At 42.8% G+C, this 20,703-nt stretch overlaps 1 protein-coding gene across 1 annotated transcript; it reads left to right on the top strand.

Moving 5' to 3' along the window:
- Positions 1-957: 957 nt before the first annotated feature.
- oard1 (O-acyl-ADP-ribose deacylase 1) lies at positions 958-4,269 on the top strand. Its single transcript, XM_034171611.1, has 5 exons — positions 958-1,184; positions 1,352-1,517; positions 1,672-1,730; positions 3,738-3,850; positions 4,003-4,269. The coding sequence occupies exons 1-5, from the start codon at positions 1,137-1,139 to the stop codon at positions 4,148-4,150; spliced, it is 534 nt and encodes a 177-aa protein (XP_034027502.1). The 5' UTR covers positions 958-1,136; the 3' UTR covers positions 4,151-4,269.
- The last annotated feature ends 16,434 nt before the right edge of the window (positions 4,270-20,703 follow it).

The raw sequence follows: 20,703 nt of genomic DNA, 5'->3' as shown, positions 1-20,703 counted from the left end.
TATCTTAGAGCCGTCTACTTTTTTAAGGGATTACATGATAACCTTATTAAATTCACTTCAACACCAATATTTTGACTTTACAGGACTTTAAAATTGGGAACAGCATATTTAAGTATGTGTTTTCATGTTTCTAAATGTTCGTCTCAAACAATCAATAAAAAATATGAGTATATTATGGTTGTTTGTTGCATTGATGTTATTAGGATGAAGGTAAATGTCCACATTGTGGACAATAAAGTTTTTATATTCGCATTTGTATAATATCAGTGACTTAATACATGCAGTTTTCTAGGTAGTGATTTATTGCTTTATGAGGGTTTTACCTTGTTTTGAATGAATGAATCCTATTCAGGATAGTGCATTCTCTCAAATGATCACTATGATCATTTTTCCAATGGTGTCCTCACACAAATATACAGTCAAATATTACCAAGCATGCCACATTAAAGTGAACGGACACAATTTTAAATAAGAAAATAAACTGATATAAAATAAACCAAAAGGCAGGATCAAATCAAATCGAACATGAGGGATAAAATTGATACAGGGAATACTTTGTCAGGTTGTCAATTAATTAAGAAGTAAAATACTAATAAAGTATTAAATACTAATAAAGTCTTGCTATTCTGAATGGGGAAAAAGTGAAATTGATTTGCTACAAGAGTGGCAGGACATTTACAATTTGACTAACTCTGTTATTATAAAGGCAAACATCCATAACCATGTATGTAATTTTACAGGTTATATAATACGCCTTGTTGTTTTTAGAAAGGAATTCTTAAAATAAATTTACTGTATTAATTAACTAATTAAAAATTTAAGTTTAAATAAAATGTTTTGACAGATTTTAATATTTTATTTTGCTGTTTATGCTCCAAAGCGTCTTTTTTTTTTATTATACTTTTAAACATTATTCCTGTTATGGTTTAAAGATTTCTCTCGCGAGACAATACGATAAACTCGCGAGCGTTGCATTTGCGTGCTTCCTGAAGTCTTCCGAAATTTCCGTTAACGTTTTAAACATGTCTGTTAACAGTTTGTACGTTACTTGAGTTACTATGAATTTTTAGTTTACATAGTCGGAGACTAAATAATCTCGCGACACAACACGCCAGCTCTAGTCTACACCATTTATAATGTCCTCTGAATGTGAAGATAAAAAAGACAACACTGACTCTTCTCAGGTAAAACTCCCACATTTCTACAATATTGATTGGTGTCGCGTTTGCCTCTTGAAGTCAGAATATTTTCTTCCACGGTTTTATTTTCCTGCTTTTAATTTAATTTATTTATATTGTTTGGCGCTGCATCCACGCGGTCACACGGTGCGGTGCTGCCCCCTGCTGTTCAGTGTGCAGAAGGCAGCTGGAGCCTGCAGTATGTCACAGGAGACCTGTTCTCCTGTCCAGAGGACGAGGCTTTGGCCCACTGCATCAGTGAGGACTGCCGCATGGGGGCAGGCATCGCTGTCCTCTTCAAGCAGAGGTTTCAAGGGGTAGACGAGTTGAAGGACCAGAGTGAGTCACCCCCTTTTATTAAAAATTCATCCGCTGTGGGACTGGCCTTTCTGTTCATTTTCCTCTCCTCCGTAACAGCCTTACATTTTTAGCCTGTTAAGAACTATGTTTTGAGGTTGGACCCTGCCATGTTCTTGTTTTGTCTTTTTTTCAGAAAAGGTAACGGGGCAGTGTGCTGTGCTGACAAGAGGCAGACGTTATGTCTACTATCTGGTAAAGCTTTAAACTAGATCAGCACTTATTAGGCCACATAACCTCTGCCAAAGGTCACCACCATTTCTGGAAGGGTGCTGTGCACTTTTGATTTCTGGAAGAGAATTTAAACCTGATTCCTCAACTGCTAAGAAATGGTGCAGATTTCTTTATTTTACAGGTTTTGGGGCATTAGCATTAAAATAAGGGCTATGGTTTATTCATGCATTCATTGTTTTATTTTCTGAACTCTCTTATTCCAGTTAAGATTTGCTATGGTTGAATGTTCCTGAAATGCATAAAAACTTTGGAAATTTGAACAATTCATTTCTGAACCAATGCTTTTCATACTTATGGAAGGCTTGCGCAGTAGCAGAATTCCGATATGGTCCAAGATCACTTCAGGAATCAATCAGATTTGCATATGGTGTGCAACACGTACTTCAGTATCAGGATTATGAAATTCAACTAGGTCATTTAGTTTTACATTTACACATGTGGCAGATACTTTTATTCAAAGTGACTTATAGTCAGTCGCATAATAACGCCAAGAGCTTCTACATGAGGTGCATCAGGAGCGATTTGGCATTCACTATCTTGCTCATGAACATATTGACACAAGTGGGATTTGCTTGAGATTGAGCCCTTTGATTAATAGACAAACCGCTCTACCAGCTAAGCTGTGGCCATTTTTACTGATGCCTCTTAACACACTTTCAATTCAATTTAATTTCAATTTATTAATTTATATAGCGCCAAATCACGACAAAGTCGCTCCAAGGCGCTTCACATAATTCACAACACAAATTAATCTAAAATCAAAATTAAAAGCAAGAAAAGCACAGTTAAAAGATAAAACACAGTAGAATAAAAAGAAATTACAAAGCAAACACAGATTAAAAAATTAATGATAAGACAGTCTAAAAAAGTGGGTCTTCAGTCTTGATTTAAAAATCTCCACCGTGTCAGACTGCCGAATAACAGCAGGTAGATCATTCCAAAGAGCCGGACCACGGTAGGAGAAGGCTCTATACCCCAAAGACTTTTTGTTCATCCTCGGAACACACAGAAGCCCTGCGCCCTGCAAACGCAAAGGCCTCGCAGGTACTTAGGGCTTAACCAAGTCCGCCAAGTAGGAAGGCGCCAGTCCATGAACAATTTTATAAACCAACAGTAAAACTTTAAAATCCAATCTGGCAGAAACCGGTAGCCAATGAAGACTTTAAAATGCCATCATGAATCGTGAGGTTTTGAAAGTCCTCAGAAAAGGTCAGTCATGGCTATTGAAATTGCCGTCTCTACTCATTACTGAAATCAGTGATTGGAAGGGAATCTGCCGATTGTTGTTCTGTCATGCCACAACTTTGTCCATCAGTGCATGAAGCTCCATTCACATTGATGGTAAATCAGATGTTCCAGTCTGTTGCATTGGGTTTTGATTGGTTCATGAACAAGCACCAATCAAACAAAATGTGTGAATAATCTAACCACACAGGCGGAGCTTTGTACTGACACCAACCAGCCCCCATATTTACTTTGCCTTTCATACTTTGTAGTGAGGCTGAAAGAATGAAGAAAAAAAGAGGCTGAATCAGTGCTCACTCCCCTATACTTTGCCTATTAGTTATTAGTGGATGCTAAAAAAATGAGAACCCTGATGTTTGTGAAATGGAGGATTGTATTGTCACAGGAGAAAGTAAGGGAGCATGAATTCCCTCACCAAAGAAGCGAAAACATGATTGGAAAAATTATGACATATTGCAAATTTTCCACTACATGGCATTAAATCATGCACACTGTAGTTTTAACTTTTGCATGATCACAGAAAAAAAATCCTCTTTTAATAACTGGTATTTACATCAAATTGAAAAACAAATTATTCTTCAGTATCATCTCACAAAATGAAACATAACCTTGGCTGAGGTAAATAAAGTTGTTTGAGTACATGTGCATATTAAAGACACAAGGCCAAAAAAGGGCATTTTAAAAAAAATTGTTTTCGCTCTTTTTTCTTTTTTTATTTTGCAGATTACTAAGAAGAGGGTGAGCCAAAAACCCTCTTATGAAAGCCTGAGACAGAGCTTGGAGGACATGAAATCACACTGTGTACTGAATGGAGTAACACGAGTATCAATGCCACGGTTGGTAACATGTTTAGTGGTAGATTATCATGGTTTTGAATGAGACATTCTCAGAAGATTAAGAATAATGTATACAGTACATCAGAATACATCAGCAGGTTTTTTGTTGCGGTTAAAATTGAAATCTGGATTTTGTGTCTGTACTTTAACAGTATTGCCTGCGGTCTGGACCGGCTGAAGTGGGAAAATGTTTCAGATATACTGGAAGAAGTGTTCAAACACACAAACATCTCCGTCACCATCTACAGCCTTCCTCGGAAAACAGAAACCACAGTGATGAAGCAGAATATGCACAGATGATGAAATATTAGTTTCATGCACATTTCTTTATAATTGCACCCACATGAGCCAAATGATTTCTTGTTTCTTGCAAATGATGTATTACTGAGTATGTTGAAATAAATTCATTTTGCACATCAGTCACCTCCCTGAACTTGTGATGGAGATCTGCTGCTCATCTGTTATTTACGTCAGTAGTAGGTCACCTTGCAATCAGTACTTTCTGGATTTTTGACAAGTTGAGGGTCATGCAATTACCATTATTTGCTACTGCTACTGTTTCCAAAACATGCAAATTTAAGTTGGTTTCAAATTATGGGGTGAGAGCAGATAATTGTCAGGGTGAAATCTGCTGCACACAGCTAATCTTTCTCTTGTGAAATACAGTGGTTTTGACTTCAGCTGTCTACAGTGTTGAATGAAGCCTGACAGGAAGACAAAAAACTTGCAGTTCCTTGACTGCCCACTTGAGGCTGGCTCCAAAAGGGAGCACATTCCCATAGGAGTCCATGTTAAAATGTCCAACTTTAGACCTACCATTTTACAGCTTGGTACAAAAAACAGCTTGAGCCTCAAAATAGTTTTAAACCATAAAAGTTTGTATAAATGGGGTTGTGGGCAGTTTGGGTGACAGCAGATCAGCTGAGCATCTCTACTTCTTGGAGCATCTGTAGCTCAGAGTCCGCTGGTAGTGGCTGCTAGCTATTGCGGAGGACTGTGTGTCATTTTGAGTATTTTATTACCGAGACCTGGAATAATATGGTTTATGTTGTAATGTTTCATCTAAGATGTCCCTGCATTCACGCTGAGCTTGTATTTAATGTTGTATGCTAATGGCTTTAACAGCTATTAGCAGCCTGATCCATTAAGCCCCATTAATGCATGATTACTGAGAAAATGAGCGGTTCATAACGTTTAATGCCCACACCCAGGGGCGTCGGAATGGGGGGTAAAGGGTACTATGTACCCAGGGCCCAGAGCATGAGGGGGCCCACAAAAAAACTGGCATTAAATACATTTTTGTGTTGCATGTTATTAATGTCCATAAAATTCATGTTGTAAAAGAATATAATTAGGATGAATGTATAAATGTTGCATAATTCTGCTCTAACAATAATATTGAAAGATCTCTGAGGGCCCTTCCACCCTTGCACAGTTGTACAATGGTTTAGTCCAGGCGCACAGGCGACCCCCACCCCACACACACACGTCCCAAACGGGATCTCAAGATGTTTAGTAGTGCTGAAACAACTAATCAATTTAATCGATTATTAAAATAGTTGTCTAATTTAGTCATCAATTAGTTGTTAAATAACTGTTTTACCGCAAATGTTTCGTTTCTTCCATTTAAATCAACCGTTTCTGCAGCGCGGCTTTGCTTTGAACCTTGAACCAAGGTGTGATCTAAGGTATATATGATTTAGACCTGGTTTGACTACACATTAGAAATTTGGTGTTTGCGTTAATAAAAAAGAACATAACGGGGGGTCTTCAATATGGCTAGTACCTAGGGCCCAGAATTTGGTGCTACACCCCTGCCCACACCAAAGCAAATCATTAGGAGAACCACCACACAGTCCCCAAAAATAGGATTTATTAAACATCCAAACTGAGGGTAGCCTGTTAGGTTGTTTGGGCTTTAAGAGAAGGGTGTGTGTTGAGTGTATTGTGTAAATTCAGGAGCTGTTGTGGGTGCAGCGAACCTAAAAGTTAGCTTTAATAACTGCTAATATGCTAGCTGTAAATTTAACTGACACAGTGCATCTGGAAAGTTCACAGCACTTTATTTTGTTATGTTACAGCCATATTCCAAAATGGATGAAATTCATTTTTCTTCAAAATTCTACACCCATCCATAATGATAATGTAAAATTTTTTTTTTTTTTTTTTTGATTTTTGCAAATTTATTTAAAAACAAACCAAGAAATCACATGTACGTAAGTATTCACCGCCTTTCCCAGGAAGCTCCAAATTCAGCTCAGGTGCATCTTGTTTCCACTGACCATCCTTCGGATGTTTCTACAGCTTAATTGGAGTCCACCTGGGGTAAATTCAGTTGATTGGACATGGTTTGGAAAAGCACACACCTGTCTACATATAAGGTCCCATGGTGACAGTCCATGTCAGAGCACAAGCCGAGCATGAAGTCAAAGGAATTGCCTATTGATCTCAGAGACAGGATTGTCTTGACTCTCGAGGCACAAATCTGGGGAAAGATAGAAAAACATTTTTGCTGCTTTGAAGGTCCCAGTGAGCACAGTGGCTTCCATCATCTGTACATGGAAGAAGTTCAGATCCACCAGGCCTCTTCTTAGAGTTGGCCGCCTGTCTAAACTGAGCGATTGGGTGAAGGGCCTTAGTCAGGGAGGTGACCAAGAACCCGATCTCTCTGTCAGAGCTATAGCATTCTGTAGAGAGAGGAGAACTTTCCAGAAGGACAACCATCTCTACAGGAATCCACCAATCAGGCCTGTATGGTAGAGTGGCCAGACAGAAGCCACTCCTTAGTAAAAGGCACATCCTACTCAGGGTGAGGGATTGAGGAAAGATGAATTCAATGACGTACAGAGACATCTTGGATGAAAACCTGTTCCAGAGCGCTCTTGACCTCATACTGGGTTGATGGATCAACTTTCAGCAGGACAATGATCCTAAGCACACAGCCAAGATAACAAAGGATTTGCTTCAGGACAACTCTGAATGTCCTTGAGTGACCCAGCCAGAGCCCAGACCTGAATCGACAGCCCACCTGGAGTTTGCCAAAAGGCATCTGAAGGACTCTCAGACCATGAGAAACAAAATTCTCTGGTCTGATAAGACAAAGATTGAACTCTTTAATTGATGTGAATGCCAGGCGTCATGTTTGGATGAAACCAGGCACCATCCCTACAGTGAAGCATGGTGGTGACAGCATCATGCTGTGGGGATGTTTTTCAGCAGCAGGAACTGGAAGACTAGTCAGGCTTGAGGGAAAGATGAATGCAGCAATGTACAGCGACATCCTGGATGGAAACCTGCTCCTGAGCGACTGGGGCGACAGGTCATCTTTCAGCAGCTGGACAGTGACCCTAAGCACACATCCTGGCTCCAGGGCAACTCTGTGAATGTCTTTGAGTGGCCCAGCCAGAGCCCAGACCTGAAGCCGACTGAACATCTCTGGAGAGATCTGAAAATTACTGTGCACCAATGCTCCCCATCCAACTTGATAGAGCTTGAGAGGTGCTGCAAAGAGGAATGTGCAAAACTGCTGAAACATAGGTGTGCAAGCTTGTGGCATCATATTCAAGAAGACTTCAGGCTGTAATTTCTGGAAAGGTGCATCAACAAAGTACTGAGCAAAGGGTGAGACTACTTATGTACATGTGATTTTTTTTTTAAAGTTTTTTATTTTTAATAAATTTGCAAGAATTACAAAAAACAAAACATTTTTTACATTGTCATTATGGGGTGTTTTGAGCAAAATTATGAGGAAAAAAAGTTAATTTACGCTATTAGGGAGTAAGGCTGCAACATAACAAAATGTGGAAAAAGTGAAGTGCTGTGAATACTTTCCAGATGCACTACAAAGCACAGCCAATAAATCATGAAAACATTTAGCTGAAACTACTGAAAACTGCTGCTTTTAGAATAAAGATTTATCACTTGCTTGTTTTTTGGCCCTAAACCCCTTAAAAACAGACTAGAAGAGCTGAATTTTTGTGAGGTTCCCAAAAAAATCAGCATGCCAAGATTACAGTTTCCCTTCAACTTACATATTCTTCACAGCATAGAAAATATTAAATACTCTAAAGAAAAAGTACACATGGAAAATTTTAATAAAATGAATGCATTTCATCTGGTTTGACTTCCTGCTCCGTCATCTTGAGGTGATGTTTGTTGTCTTTGCACTGTCAGTGCTTATATACGTTACTAATATGTAAATTCCAACAGGAAGAAATATAAATGATTTTAGGGTTTGGATGCATTTTTGACAGCTAAACTTTGCTCAAAAATTGTTAGCTGACCTAAAATTACTATATTTAGTGGAAGCTATTTCGTCCGCTAATGGTTTTCAGAGATAGCTGAAAAGCTAGCTTTGCTAGTTAGCACTTAGCTGATTAGCTGCTCTGAGCCAACCTCTGAAAATCAGATTTGATATTTTACTCTGGAAATCTGAGCCTAAAGTATCAGGTTTCGCGTTGCCCGTTCATGCACGAGGCAATTACTCTGCTGATCGAGCAAACAGTCTGTGACCATCACATAATGTGCATACAGAGCGGAGCCGCTGCAGACGGCTGAGGTATTGAATGATGTATTATTGATAACCTCTCGTATTGTACTTTACTGCAGACGTGACACAAAGGAGGCACGAGATTTGAGGCAGAGAATTTGCAGTGCAAAATCAAAACCCCTTCAATGCATTAACTATTGCAAAGCTGGACTGAGTGATGTGACAACTGATGCCACATGAGGCAACAGAGAATCCAATAAAATGTAGCATGCCAAGATTAGATGATCACGATGTACATATATAATAAAATAAACAAATTCAAACGCACATTCCCTTCAACTTACAGTAGTGTTCAGAATAATAGTAGTGCTATGTGACTAAAAAGATTAATCCAGGTTTTGAGTATATTTCTTATTGTTACATGGGAAACAAGGTACCAGTAGATTCAGTAGATTCTCACAAATCCAACAAGACCAAGCATTCATGATATGCACATTCTTAAGGCTATGAAATTGGGCTATTAGTAAAAAAAAGTAGAAAAGGGGGTGTTCACAATAATAGTAGTGTGGCATTCAGTCAGTGAGTTTGTCAATTTTGTGGAACAAACAGGTGTGAATCAGTGTCCCCTATGTAAGAATGAAGCCAGCACCTGTTGAACATGCTTTTCTCTTTGAAAGCCTGAGGAAAATGGGATGTTCAAGACATTGTTCAGAAGAACAGCGTAGTTTGATTAAAAAGTTGATTGGAGAGGGGAAAACTTATACGCAGCTGCAAAAAATTATAGGCTGTTCATCTACAATGATCTCCAATGCTTTAAAATGGACAAAAAAAAACAGAGACGTGTGGAAGAAAATGGAAAACAACCATCAAAATGGATAGAAGAATAACCAGAATGGCAAAGGCTCACCCATTGATCAGCTCCAGGATGATCAAAGACAGTCAGGAGTTACCTGTAAGTGCTGTGACAGTTAGAAGACGCCTGTGTGAAGCTAATTTATTTGCGAGAATCCCCTGCAAAGTCCTTCTGTTAAATAAAAGACGTGCAGAAGAGGTTACAATTTCAAATTCAAAAAGAGAAATGGAGGAATATTTTGTGGACTGATGAGAGTAAAATTGTTCTTTTTGGGTCCAAGGGCTACAGTTAGTTTGTGAGACGACCCCCAAACTCTGAATTCAAGCCACAGTTTACAGTGAAGACAGTGAAGCATGGTGGTGCAAGCATCATGATATGGGCATGTTTCTCCTACTATGGTGTTGGGCCTATATATCGCATACCAGGTATCATGGATCAGTTTGGATATGTCAACATACTTGAAGAGGTCATGTTGCCTTATGCTGAAGAGGACATGCCCTTGAAATGGGTGTTTCAACAAGACAATGACCCCAAGCACACTAGTAAACGAGCAAAATCTTGGTTCCAAACCAACAAAATTAATGCCTCGCAGATGTGAAGAAATCATGAAAAACTGTGGTTATACGAGGTCTATTAGAAAAGTATCTGACCTTATTATTTTTTTCAAAAACCATATGGATTTGAATCACGTGTGATTACATCAGACATGCTTGAACCCTCGTGAGCATGCGAGAGTTTTTCACGCCTGTCGGTTACGTCATTCGCCTGTGGGCAGTCTTTGAGTGAGGAGTCGCCCACTCTCTCGTCGATTTTTTCATTGTTTAGGAATGGCTCAGAGACTGCTGCTTTGTTTGATCAAAATTTTTTCAAAACTGTAAGGCACAACTGAGTGGACACCATTCGATAAATTCAGCTGGTTTTCGGTAAAAATTTTAACGGCTGATGAGAGATTTTGGTCTGGTAGTGTCACCGTAAGGACGGCCCACGGTGCCTGACGGTGATCTGCGCTTCGAGGCGCCAGCGTCTCGCCGTTTCAAGTTGAAAACTTCCACATTTCAGGCTCTGTTGACCCAGGAAGTCGTCAGAGAACAGAGAACTTTCAGAAGAAGTCGGCATGAGGAGTTTATTCGGACATTCCATTGTTAACGGACATTTTGTAATGAAAGAACGTGCGGGCAGAGTCGCATGTCGGGCCGGACCCGACCGCGGGGGGTCGCAACAGGAGAAACACCTCCATTGGAAACCTTAACGGGCAAGTTGGAACATGCCCAAGCTGTTAAACAATTTCTCAGTTACTCACTTGTTGAAAGCCATTAAAAGCTGCCTGAATTTTACAAATGGTTTTCAACACGGAGGTGTTTTTCCTGTCGCGGCGCACACAGATTCCCCGAGTCGTCACGGAAACGACTCGGCGAATCTGCGCGCACGTCTTTCATTAAAAAATGTCCTTAAACAGTGGAATGTCCGCATAAAGTCCTCATGCCGGCCTCTTCTGAATCTTCTCTGTTCTCTCACGATGTCCTGGGTGAATTAAGCCTTAAATTAGGATGTTTTCAGCTCGAAACAGGCCGACGACAGCGCCTGGAAGTGCTGCACGACGTCCCGCTCCGTGGAAAGTCCTTACACCGACAGAAACACCCCATAATCTCTCATCAGCCGTTAAACGTTTCACCAAAAACCAGCTTAATTTCTCGAATAGTATCCACTCGGATATTCCTCACAGATCCAGAAAAAAGTTTGATAAAGCAACGAGCGCCGTCTCGAGCAGCGTGTGAAACAAAGGAATTCAGCCGAGAGGGCGGGACCACATCTCACTCAAGGCCTGCCCACAGGGAAATGACGTCACCGACACGCATGAAAAAACTCTGTTGTGTGGGCCGCTGAAGAGGAGGTACTGCTGGCCCACCACCACCAGTCGGCGCCCTGCTTGGAGTGCGGGCTTCAAGCATGAGAGGGCGCCAGTGCTATTGGAAGAGACAGCTGTCACCTGTCAACCTCACCAGCTGTCTCTCATTAACCTCCTTACAAGAAGGGGATCACAACTCCACCTCCTCGCCGAGAAATCATCTACCACAAAGGTAATTTCTCTGCTGACTTATCGATTGTCTAAACTTTGTTCTGTGTGCAGCCGCCTTCCTGTGGTGATCCAGAAGAGGGACCAACAGGAGCTGCACGAGAGAAACGTATCTGGAGGTGGAGGTTTTCCCTCCCAGAGACTTTGAGTGTAAAGGTTGCTGGGTGTGAGGACTCACACTCACCTCCTTCTGTTTCTTCTTTGCCAGCAGTACCAGGGCCGACAACGGAGGACAGAGACCACCTGGGGATTCAGGACTTGGCGGCTCCGGTGTTCTTCAGGCCGTTGGTGGTGGAAGCGGTGTGGGCCCCGGCTCCTCGTTCATCAGAGGTCTCCTATCTTCGAGCCTGCCCACCGTCCTCTTGTATACAATTGGCACCTGTTATTTCTGTTTGTATTCCGTTGTGTACTTTCGCAACATTAAATTGTTACTCCTTTTCTTATCCATTGTCCGTTCACTTGCGCCCCCTGTTGTGGGTCCGTGTTACGACACCTTCCCAACAAACTCACGCATGCGCACGAGGGCTCAAGCATGATTGGTGTAATCGCACGTCATTCAAATCCATATAGTTAAAAAAAATAAAAGGGTCGGTTTATTATCTAATAGACCTCGTACAACTAAATACTAGTTTAGTGATTCACAGGATTGCTGAAAAAGCAGTTTGAACATAATAGTTTTGAGTTTGTAGCATCAACAGCAGATGCTACTATTATTGTGAACACCCCCTTTTCTACTTTTTTATTAATAGCCCAATTTCATAGCCTTAAGAGTGTGCATATCATGAATGCTTGGTCTTGTTGGATTTGTGAGAATCTACTGAATCTACTGGTACCTTGTTTCCCATGTAACAATAAGAAATATACTCAAAACCTGGATTAACCTTTTTAGTCACATAGCACTACTATTATTCTGAACACTACTGCACATTTTCTTCACAGCACAGAAAATATTAAATACTGAGAGGAAGAAGTACACATGGAATATTTTATTAAAATTAATCCATTTCATCTGGTTTGACTTCCTGCTCCGTCATCTTGAGGCGATGTTTGTTGTCTTTGCACTGTGTCAGTTTTGCTTATATACGTTTCTAATGTGTAACAGGAACAAATATAAATTATTTTAGGGTTTGGAAGCATTTTTGACAGCTAAACTTTGCTCAAAAAAGTGTTAGCTGACCTAAAATTGCTATATTTAGTGGAAGCTATTTGGTCGCTAATGGTTTTCAGAGGTAGCTGCAAAGCTCGCTTTGCTAGTTAGCACTTAGCTGATTAGCTGCTCAGAGCCAACCTCTGAAAATCAGATGTTTTATCTTTCTCTCTTATTGTACACACTATTTGATATTTTACTCTGGAAATCTGAGCCTAAACTATCAGGTATCTCTTTGCCCATTTACGCACGAGGCAGTTACTCTGCTGATCGAGCAAACATTTGTCTGTCACCATCACATAAGGTGCAACCAGAGCGGAGCCGCTGCAGACGGCTGAGGTATTGAATGATGTGTTATTGATCGCCTCTCGTATTGTACTTTACTGCAGACGTGACACAAAGGAGGCACGAGATTTGAGGTGGAGAATTTTGCACTGCAAAATCAAAACCCCCTCAATGCATTAACTATTGCAAAGCTGGACTGAGTGATGTGACAACTGATGCCACATGAGGCAACTTAAAGAATCCAATAAAATCAGGTTTGAAATGTGATCATGGTGAATTTCAGATGGTGGTATCGTGAGATTTGTTAGCAGAGAGGCAGTCTGAAGGGGCCGTATTTAGCTGTCTTTGACCCGCCCACCTTCCTTTGGGGCACCTTCAATAATTCATGATGAAAAAGGCATTAACTGCTGTGTACACTGCAGCTGCCCCTCCAACATATCCCGCCTAGCTGTAAGACTGTACTTCAGCATCACTGCTCTTCTCCTCCCTTTTCCTCCTCCTCCTCCCTTCCCATCCCCCTTCCTGCAGCAGATCCACCTCGCTGTGCTGCAGCGAGCAAATGGGGGGAATGTCCCTTTACGTGACCTGCTGTCACAGCACACACCACGCGGCTGCAGCTACCTGCAGCTCCGCTCTTTGTTTCCATGCAGCTTCCGATTGTCCCACTGCTACCCTATTTTCCTGCACCTCCCCATCATCACCACCGCCGCCTCCCTCCTGTCCTCCATTCCTTACATTTCCCCTCTCTTGGCTGCATGCATATAAAATTGCCAAGCTCAGCATTCTTTTCCATGGACACTTATGGAAAAAAAAAGGTCAAAGAAAAGAAAAAAGAAAAGATGTGTGGGGTGGGAGGGATTCTAGTGCACCACATACCTGCCCCCTTCCAATTAAAGAAGAGAGCTTATGTTATTGAAGAGCAGCTAAGCCAATCAGAAGCCAGTGCAGGCAAAGACAGCAGGAAAAAGCAGCAGAGCGAGTGGGCAACAGCAAGAAAAAACTGCAGTGTGAGAGTGTGTAGTTTTTTTTTAAATTTGATCTCTCCCCTGAGCAGATCATCATTTTGGGTCCTTCAGCCTCAGGGTGCATGTGAATCGGAGTCTGTTACGCGTGCATGAGGCAGAGTTGCCGGACGACTCAGTAAAGGTGTGTCCAGACTGCAGACTTTTTCATTCTGAAACTGGAAATAAGAAAGTAAGAGGAGACTGATTATTTTTTTCTCTCTAGCTCTAAGTGTCTCGGAGCCAAAGGAGACCAACTCAGCGTCCAGTGGAGACGAGGTAAGTAGTATGGTGGCACTTTTGAACTTAATTTTGTTTATTTGTCTGCCACAGCTGATGTGTCATGTGCTGTTACATTAGATTGTGCAGATGGATGTAGAATTTTTTTTGACTGCATCATGAAGACTTGACAGGAAAGGAGAGGAAGAGAGAGGGAGGGAGGAAGGTTAGTGCGGGACTCCCTGATGCTTCTAGGCAAGTTGTGTGCACACGGTTCTCTAGTGCTGCAGTATCCCATTACATCTCTAAGAGATGCTGCCTCAGCCTCCGCATGTCAGCGACCAGCCTGATGAAGTGATGCCACATTACTTATTTTTTTAATTTTTTTTGACTGGGATGAAAATAAAAGTTTTTCTGTTTTGCTTTTTAGGTGTATCTGTGATTTCCTTTCAGTGCAAGCATGCAGCAAATGTACACTGTATTAGTGTGTGACTCCAAGTGCACCACAGCAACTGGGAGGAAATGCAGTTAGGTCCATAAGTATTTGGACAGTGGTGGCACAGTTTTTTAATGTTACTTCTTTAAACCACCACAGTGGAGATGGAATGAACCAGTCAAGATGTGCCTGTCGTGCAGACTTTCATCTTGAATTCAAGGTGTTCAACAAAAGTGTGGCGTTAACCATTTTGAAATTATAGCAGTTTTGATACAGAGGCCATAAGTAATTGGACCTTAAATGTAATTTAAGGATTATTTTTCAGTACAAATCATCAATTTTACAGTTTTCTTTAGACATATCAGGAGGTGGGTACATGAACATTTGCAAGTCACTGAATATGCCTTGGACTTAGTGAAGATTGATGTGGAGGTGGTGGAGTAGAGAGGCGGGCTCGTGACGAGAGGATCTCTGGTTCGATTCCCCTTCAGACAGGAAAGTCAGTAAGGAACCAAGGAACCTTGAGCACAGTCCGGTTTGCAGTTAAGTACCTTGCGTGGAAGCACGATGGGGTGTGATTGCGTGACAATAAGGCATCATTGTCTGCATCAGAAGTATGTACATGCATGCAGATCCAAGGTGGATCTACATGCATGTACATACATGGAAGCACGCACACATGCACACACAAACAGGTCAAATTGCCTTCTGGTAAACAGTAGCTGATATTCACATCTTTTGAAGAAACTCCTTCTCTGTGCTGCTCCACCATGAAGCTGAATACACGGTGATGCAACAGACAAAATGTTTGATGCAAATCAGGTCCAAGACATACTCAGGGACTTGGAAATGTTTATAAAACCCCTGGCAAAAATTATGGAATCACCGGCCTCGGAGGATGTTCGTCCAGTTGTTTAATTTTGTAGAAAAAAAGCAGATCACAGACATGACACAAAACTAAAGTCATTTCAAATGGCAACTTTCTGGCTTTAAGAAACACTATAAGAAATTAAGAAAAAAAATTGTGGCAGTCAGTAACGGTTACTTTTTTAGACCAAGCAGAGGGAAAAAAAAATATGGACTCACTCAATTCTGAGGAATAAATTATGGAATCACCCTGTAAATTTTCATCCCCAAAACTAACACCTGCATCAAATCAGATCTGCTCGTTAGTCTGCATCTAAAAAGGAGTGATCACACCTTGGAGAGCTGTTGCACCAAGTGGACTGACATGAATCATGGCTCCAACAAGAGAGATGTCAGTTGAAACAAAGGAGAGGATTATCAAACTCTTAAGAGGGTAAATCATCACGCAATATTGCAAAAGATGTTGGTTGTTCACAGTCAGCTGTGTCTAAACTCTGGACCAAATACAAACAACATGGGAAGGTTGTTAAAGGCAAACATACTGGTAGACCAAGGAAGACATCAAAGCGTCAAGACAGAAAACTTAAAGCAATATGTCTCAAAAATCGAAAATGCACAACAAAACAAATGAGGAACGAATGGGAGGAAACTGGAGTCAACGTCTGTGACCGAACTGTAAGAAACCACCTAAAGGAAATGGGATTTACATACAGAAAAGCTAAACAAAAGCCATCATTAACACCTACACAGAAAAAAACAAGGTTACAATGGGCTAAGGAAAAGCAATCGTGGACTGTGGATGACTGGATGAAAGTCATATTCAGTGATGAATCTCGAATCTGCATTGGGCAAGGTGATGATGCTGGAACTTTTGTTTGGTGCCATTGCAATGAGATTTATAAAGATGACTGCCTGAAGAGAACATGTAAATTTCCACAGTCATTGATGATATGGGGCTGCATGTCAGGTAAAGGCACTGGGGAGATGGCTGTCATTACATCATCAATAAATGCACAAGTTTACATTGATATTTTGGACACTTTTCTTATCCCATCAATTGAAAAGATGTCTGGGGATGATGAAATCATTTTTCAAGATGATAATGCATCTTGCCATAGAGCAAAAACTGTGAAAACATTCCTTGCAAAAAGACACATAGGGTCAATGTCATGGCCTGCAAATAGTCCGGATCTTAATCCAATTGAAAATCTTTGGTACAAGTTGAAGAAAATGGTCCATGACAAGGCTCCAACCTGCAAAGCTGATCTGGCAACAGCAGTCAGAGAAAGTTGGAGCCAGATTGATGAAGAGTACTGTTTGTCACTCATTAAGTCCATGCCTCAGAGATTGCAAGCTGTTATAAAAGCCAGAGGTGGTGCAACAAAATACTAGTGATGTGTTGGAGCGTTCTTTTGTTTTTCATGATTCCATAATTTTTTCCTCAGAATTGAGTGATTCCATATTTCTTTCCTACTGCTTGGTCTAAAAAAGTAACCGTTACTGACTGCCACAATTTTTTTTCCTGATTTCTTATAGTGTTTCTTAAAGCCAGAAAGTTGCCATTTGAAATGACTTTAGTTTTGTGTCATGTCTGTGATCTGCTTTTTTTCTACAAAAATTAAACAACTGAATGAACATCCTCAGAGGCCGGTGATTCCATAATTTTTGCCAGGGGTTGTATATATATAAAAGTGAGGATTTATATTCACAGCAATCCTTATATTTAGTTTATCCAATTACGTACGGGCTGTGAAAATAGAAGGAATGTGTATAAAAAAAATGGCTCTAATTTCTAAATGGTTAATGCAATATTTTTGTGAAAATCGCTTTCATGGAAGCTGAAAGTGTGCACGACGAGCACTTACTGACTGTTTAATTCCAAGTCCGCTGTGGTTGGTGTGCACAGGCAAAACTCCAGAAAAGAAAGTGCCAATGTCCAAATACTTATGGGCTGGACTGTAGCTATATCTGTTTCTGGTACATTGCTATTGAAATTTAGAGATTTCACTACCCCCCACAGGATTATCCACAGTTACAGATGAAGAGTTTTGCTGCTGCATTCATTATCCGCTTTCTTTGTTCACAGTACATCACATTCTGGGTTTTATTGTTTCCATTTAAGTCTGACCTTCATAATTTGTAAATGAAGATTCACTGCTGTCCAGCAGTGGGCACTGTCTGATTTCTCTGCTGAAAGTTTCGATTGGGGGAAAAAAGTCTGGAAACACAAGCGTACTGCAGCTTTAAAGCGACTAATTATTCAGCAGTTGTGGGCAGAATGAAGCACTGTTGAAATATTCATTCTGATATTACTGAGAAGTAATTATAATATCTTTGCATGAACCAAATCTGAATTGCATATCACGGTAAATGGGTTTATTTAACAATCATTTGCAGGTTTAAGGTGACACATTTCAGCACCATGGACAGAGCAGACAGCAAAAACTTCATTATTGTTTCTCTTAAATTGTTAGAAGCATTCAATCACTGTGATTGATATAGTTCTTCTAATTATGTTTAGTTATGATTTAATACATTAAGTCCATATTTCCTGATTCTGTTGCACCTTTGACAAGCAGCAACCTCCGAAGCAGAAAAATTAAACCAATGTGGAAGTGCAAAATCTTGCAGTTCCTTGAATGGCCACTTGAGGCAGACATAAACATGTTTACAGCTGGGGACAAAAATCGGTTTTGGTCTCTATAGTTTCACCATTCATGACAGCTGTATGGAGGGATTTTTTTGAAAACATAGTTTATGTTGGGGAAAGTGTAATGCACGGACCCACAACAGGGGGCGCAAATGAACGGTCAATAGATAATCCAATAAATACAATTTATTGTGGCAAAAGTGCACAACAGGTGGAATACTGCTTTTAGACAGTCGATCACAAAATACAATAGGTGACGTGTGGGCAGGCCCGAGGGTAGGAGACGCCTATCCAGAGAAGAGCCGGGGCCCACAAGGTTCCACCGCCAACGAAGACCTGCAGTATACTGAAGCCGCCAAGTCCTGAGTCCCCAGGTGGCCTCTGCTTCAGCTGTCAGATCCGGTACTGCTGGCAGGAACAAAAACAGGTTAATGGTGGGTGTGTGGACACCCAGTAAGCAGTCAGCAAACTCACAGTTCTTTCTGGAGTGACAAGTACTTCACTCTCAGGCAGCAGAAAAACCAGTTCGTGCAGTGCCTACTGAACACGAAGGAATTTAGGAGCGGAATCGCCGACTCCTCCAAATTTCCAACACACCAGCTCCAGGCTGTTAGTTACAGTAGGTAACGACTGCAAACAGGTTAGCATACAATATGTGCATACGGCACAGAGAAAGGCTGAGAAGATTACCTGAGAGGTAAACTGATATCTCGGCAGAGATGTGGTGTCTCCTCCAGGCTTTTATGGTGCAGTGATGATGATTAATGACAGCTGTCAGTCCTGCCTCCTGGGACGTAACTGTGCCCTCTGGTGCCTGAAACCCGACTACAGGCAGGGCGCCCTCTGGCGTTGGCCAGCAGTACCTCCTCTTTGGGCGGCCCACACAACAGGACCCCCCCTCAACGGGCGCCTCCTGGCGCCCGACCAGGCTTGTCGGGGTGTCGCTGGTAGAACTCGGCCAGGAGGGCCGGATCCAGGAATGAAGCTCCTCTTCACCCAGGAGCATTCTTCAGGTCCGTAACCTTCCCAGTCCACCAGATACTGGAGACCCCGACCCCTCCGGCGAACATCCAAGAGCCTGCGGACTGTCCATGCAGGCTCGCCGTCGATGATGCGGGCAGGAGGCAGCGCCGGTCCGGAGGTGCAGAGGTCCGAGGTGTGGTATGGCTTCAATTTGGAGACGTGAAACACAGGATGAATCCTGGACTGGCTGGACTGATGACTTTAGTGATCTTGAAGGGTCCGATGTATCTGTCCATGAATTTTGGTGACTCCGTGTTGAGAGGAATGTTCTTGGTTGAAAGCCAGACCTCCTGCCTGGGCTGGTAGACTGGGGCTGGGGGGCGTCAGCGGTCTGCATGGCTCTTCGCCCTCATCTGGGCTTTCAGCAGGGCAAAGCGGGCTGTTCGCCACACACGACAGCACCTCCTGAGGTGGGCCTGGACCGAGGGAACCCCGACCTCTCCCTCCACAGCCGGAAACAATGGGGGTTGGTACCCCAAACATGCTTCAAATGGGGAGAGGCCAGTTGCTGATGAAACTTGATGAGCGTACTCGATCCAGGCCAGATGTTGACTCCAGGCCGTCGGGTGCGCAGAGGTCAAACACCGCAGGGCCTGTTCTAGCTCTTGGTTAGCCCGCTCTGCTTGTCCGTTGGTCTGTGGGTGGTACCCGGACGAAAGGCTCACGGTGGCCCCCAGTTCCCTACAGAAACTCCTCCAGACTTGCAAGGAGAACTGGGGACCACGATCAGAGACGATGTTCGCAGGGATACCATGCAGGCGTATGACGTGGTGGACCAGGAGGTCAGCAGTCTCCTGGGCTGTCGGGAGCTTCGGGAGGGCCATGAAGTGGGCCGCCTTGGAGAACCGGTCCACTATCGTCAGGATGGTTGTCATTCCCTGGGACGCAGGGAGACCCGTGACGAAGTCCAGGCCGATGTGGGACCAGGGGCGATGAGGCACTGGCAGCGGCTGGAGGAGTCCCTTCTCTGGTTGGTGGACTGCCTTGCCCCTGGCACAGGTGGTACAGGCCCGGACATACTCCCGGACGTCGGCTTCCAAAGACGCCCACCAGAACCGCTGCCGGACAACTGCCTCGGTCCTTCACACCCCTGGATGGCAGGTGAGCTTAGAACCGTGACAGAAGTCCAAAACTGTAGTCCTAGCGTCTGGTGGGACGTACAAACGGTTAGGTGGTCCACCGCCGGGGTCTGGGTGATGCGTCAGGGCCTCCCTGACGATGTTCTCCACGTCCCACGTCAGTGTGGCGACGATAATGGACTCTGGGATGATGTTTTCTGGTGGATCCGACAGCTCCGCCTTGACTTCTTCTTCATGCACCCAGGACAGTGCGTCTGACCGCTGGTTCTTAGTCCTGGGGCGATATGTGATCCTGAAGTCAAAACGTCCAAAAAGAGAGACCAACGGGCTTGCCTGGGGTTCAGACGCTTAGCGGTCCGGATATACTCCAGGTTCCGATGGTCAGTGAAAACCGTGAATGGAACCACAGCTCCCTCCAACAAGTGTCTCCACTCCTCCAGGGCCTCCTTCACCGCCAGGAGCTCCCGATTGCCGACATCATAATTCCGCTCTGCTGGGGTCAACCTGCGGGAGAAATAGGCACCATGGTGGAGAACCTTATCGGACTCCCCGCTCTGGGACAGGACGGCTCCTATCCCTGAGTCAGAGGCATCTACTTCCACAACAAACTGGCAGCTAGGATCAGGCTGCACCAGAACTGGCGCAGTAGAGAACCGGCGTTTCAACTCCCTAAACGTGGCTTCGCACCGATCCGACCAGGTGAAGGGAACTTTTGGGGAGGTCAGGGCTG

Source organism: Thalassophryne amazonica, chromosome 6 (assembly GCF_902500255.1).
Source record: "Thalassophryne amazonica chromosome 6, fThaAma1.1, whole genome shotgun sequence".
Classification (NCBI taxonomy): Eukaryota; Metazoa; Chordata; class Actinopteri; order Batrachoidiformes; family Batrachoididae; genus Thalassophryne; species Thalassophryne amazonica.
The sequence above is the reverse complement of the archived record's forward strand: the minus strand, read 5'-3'. Positions and strand labels throughout refer to the sequence as shown.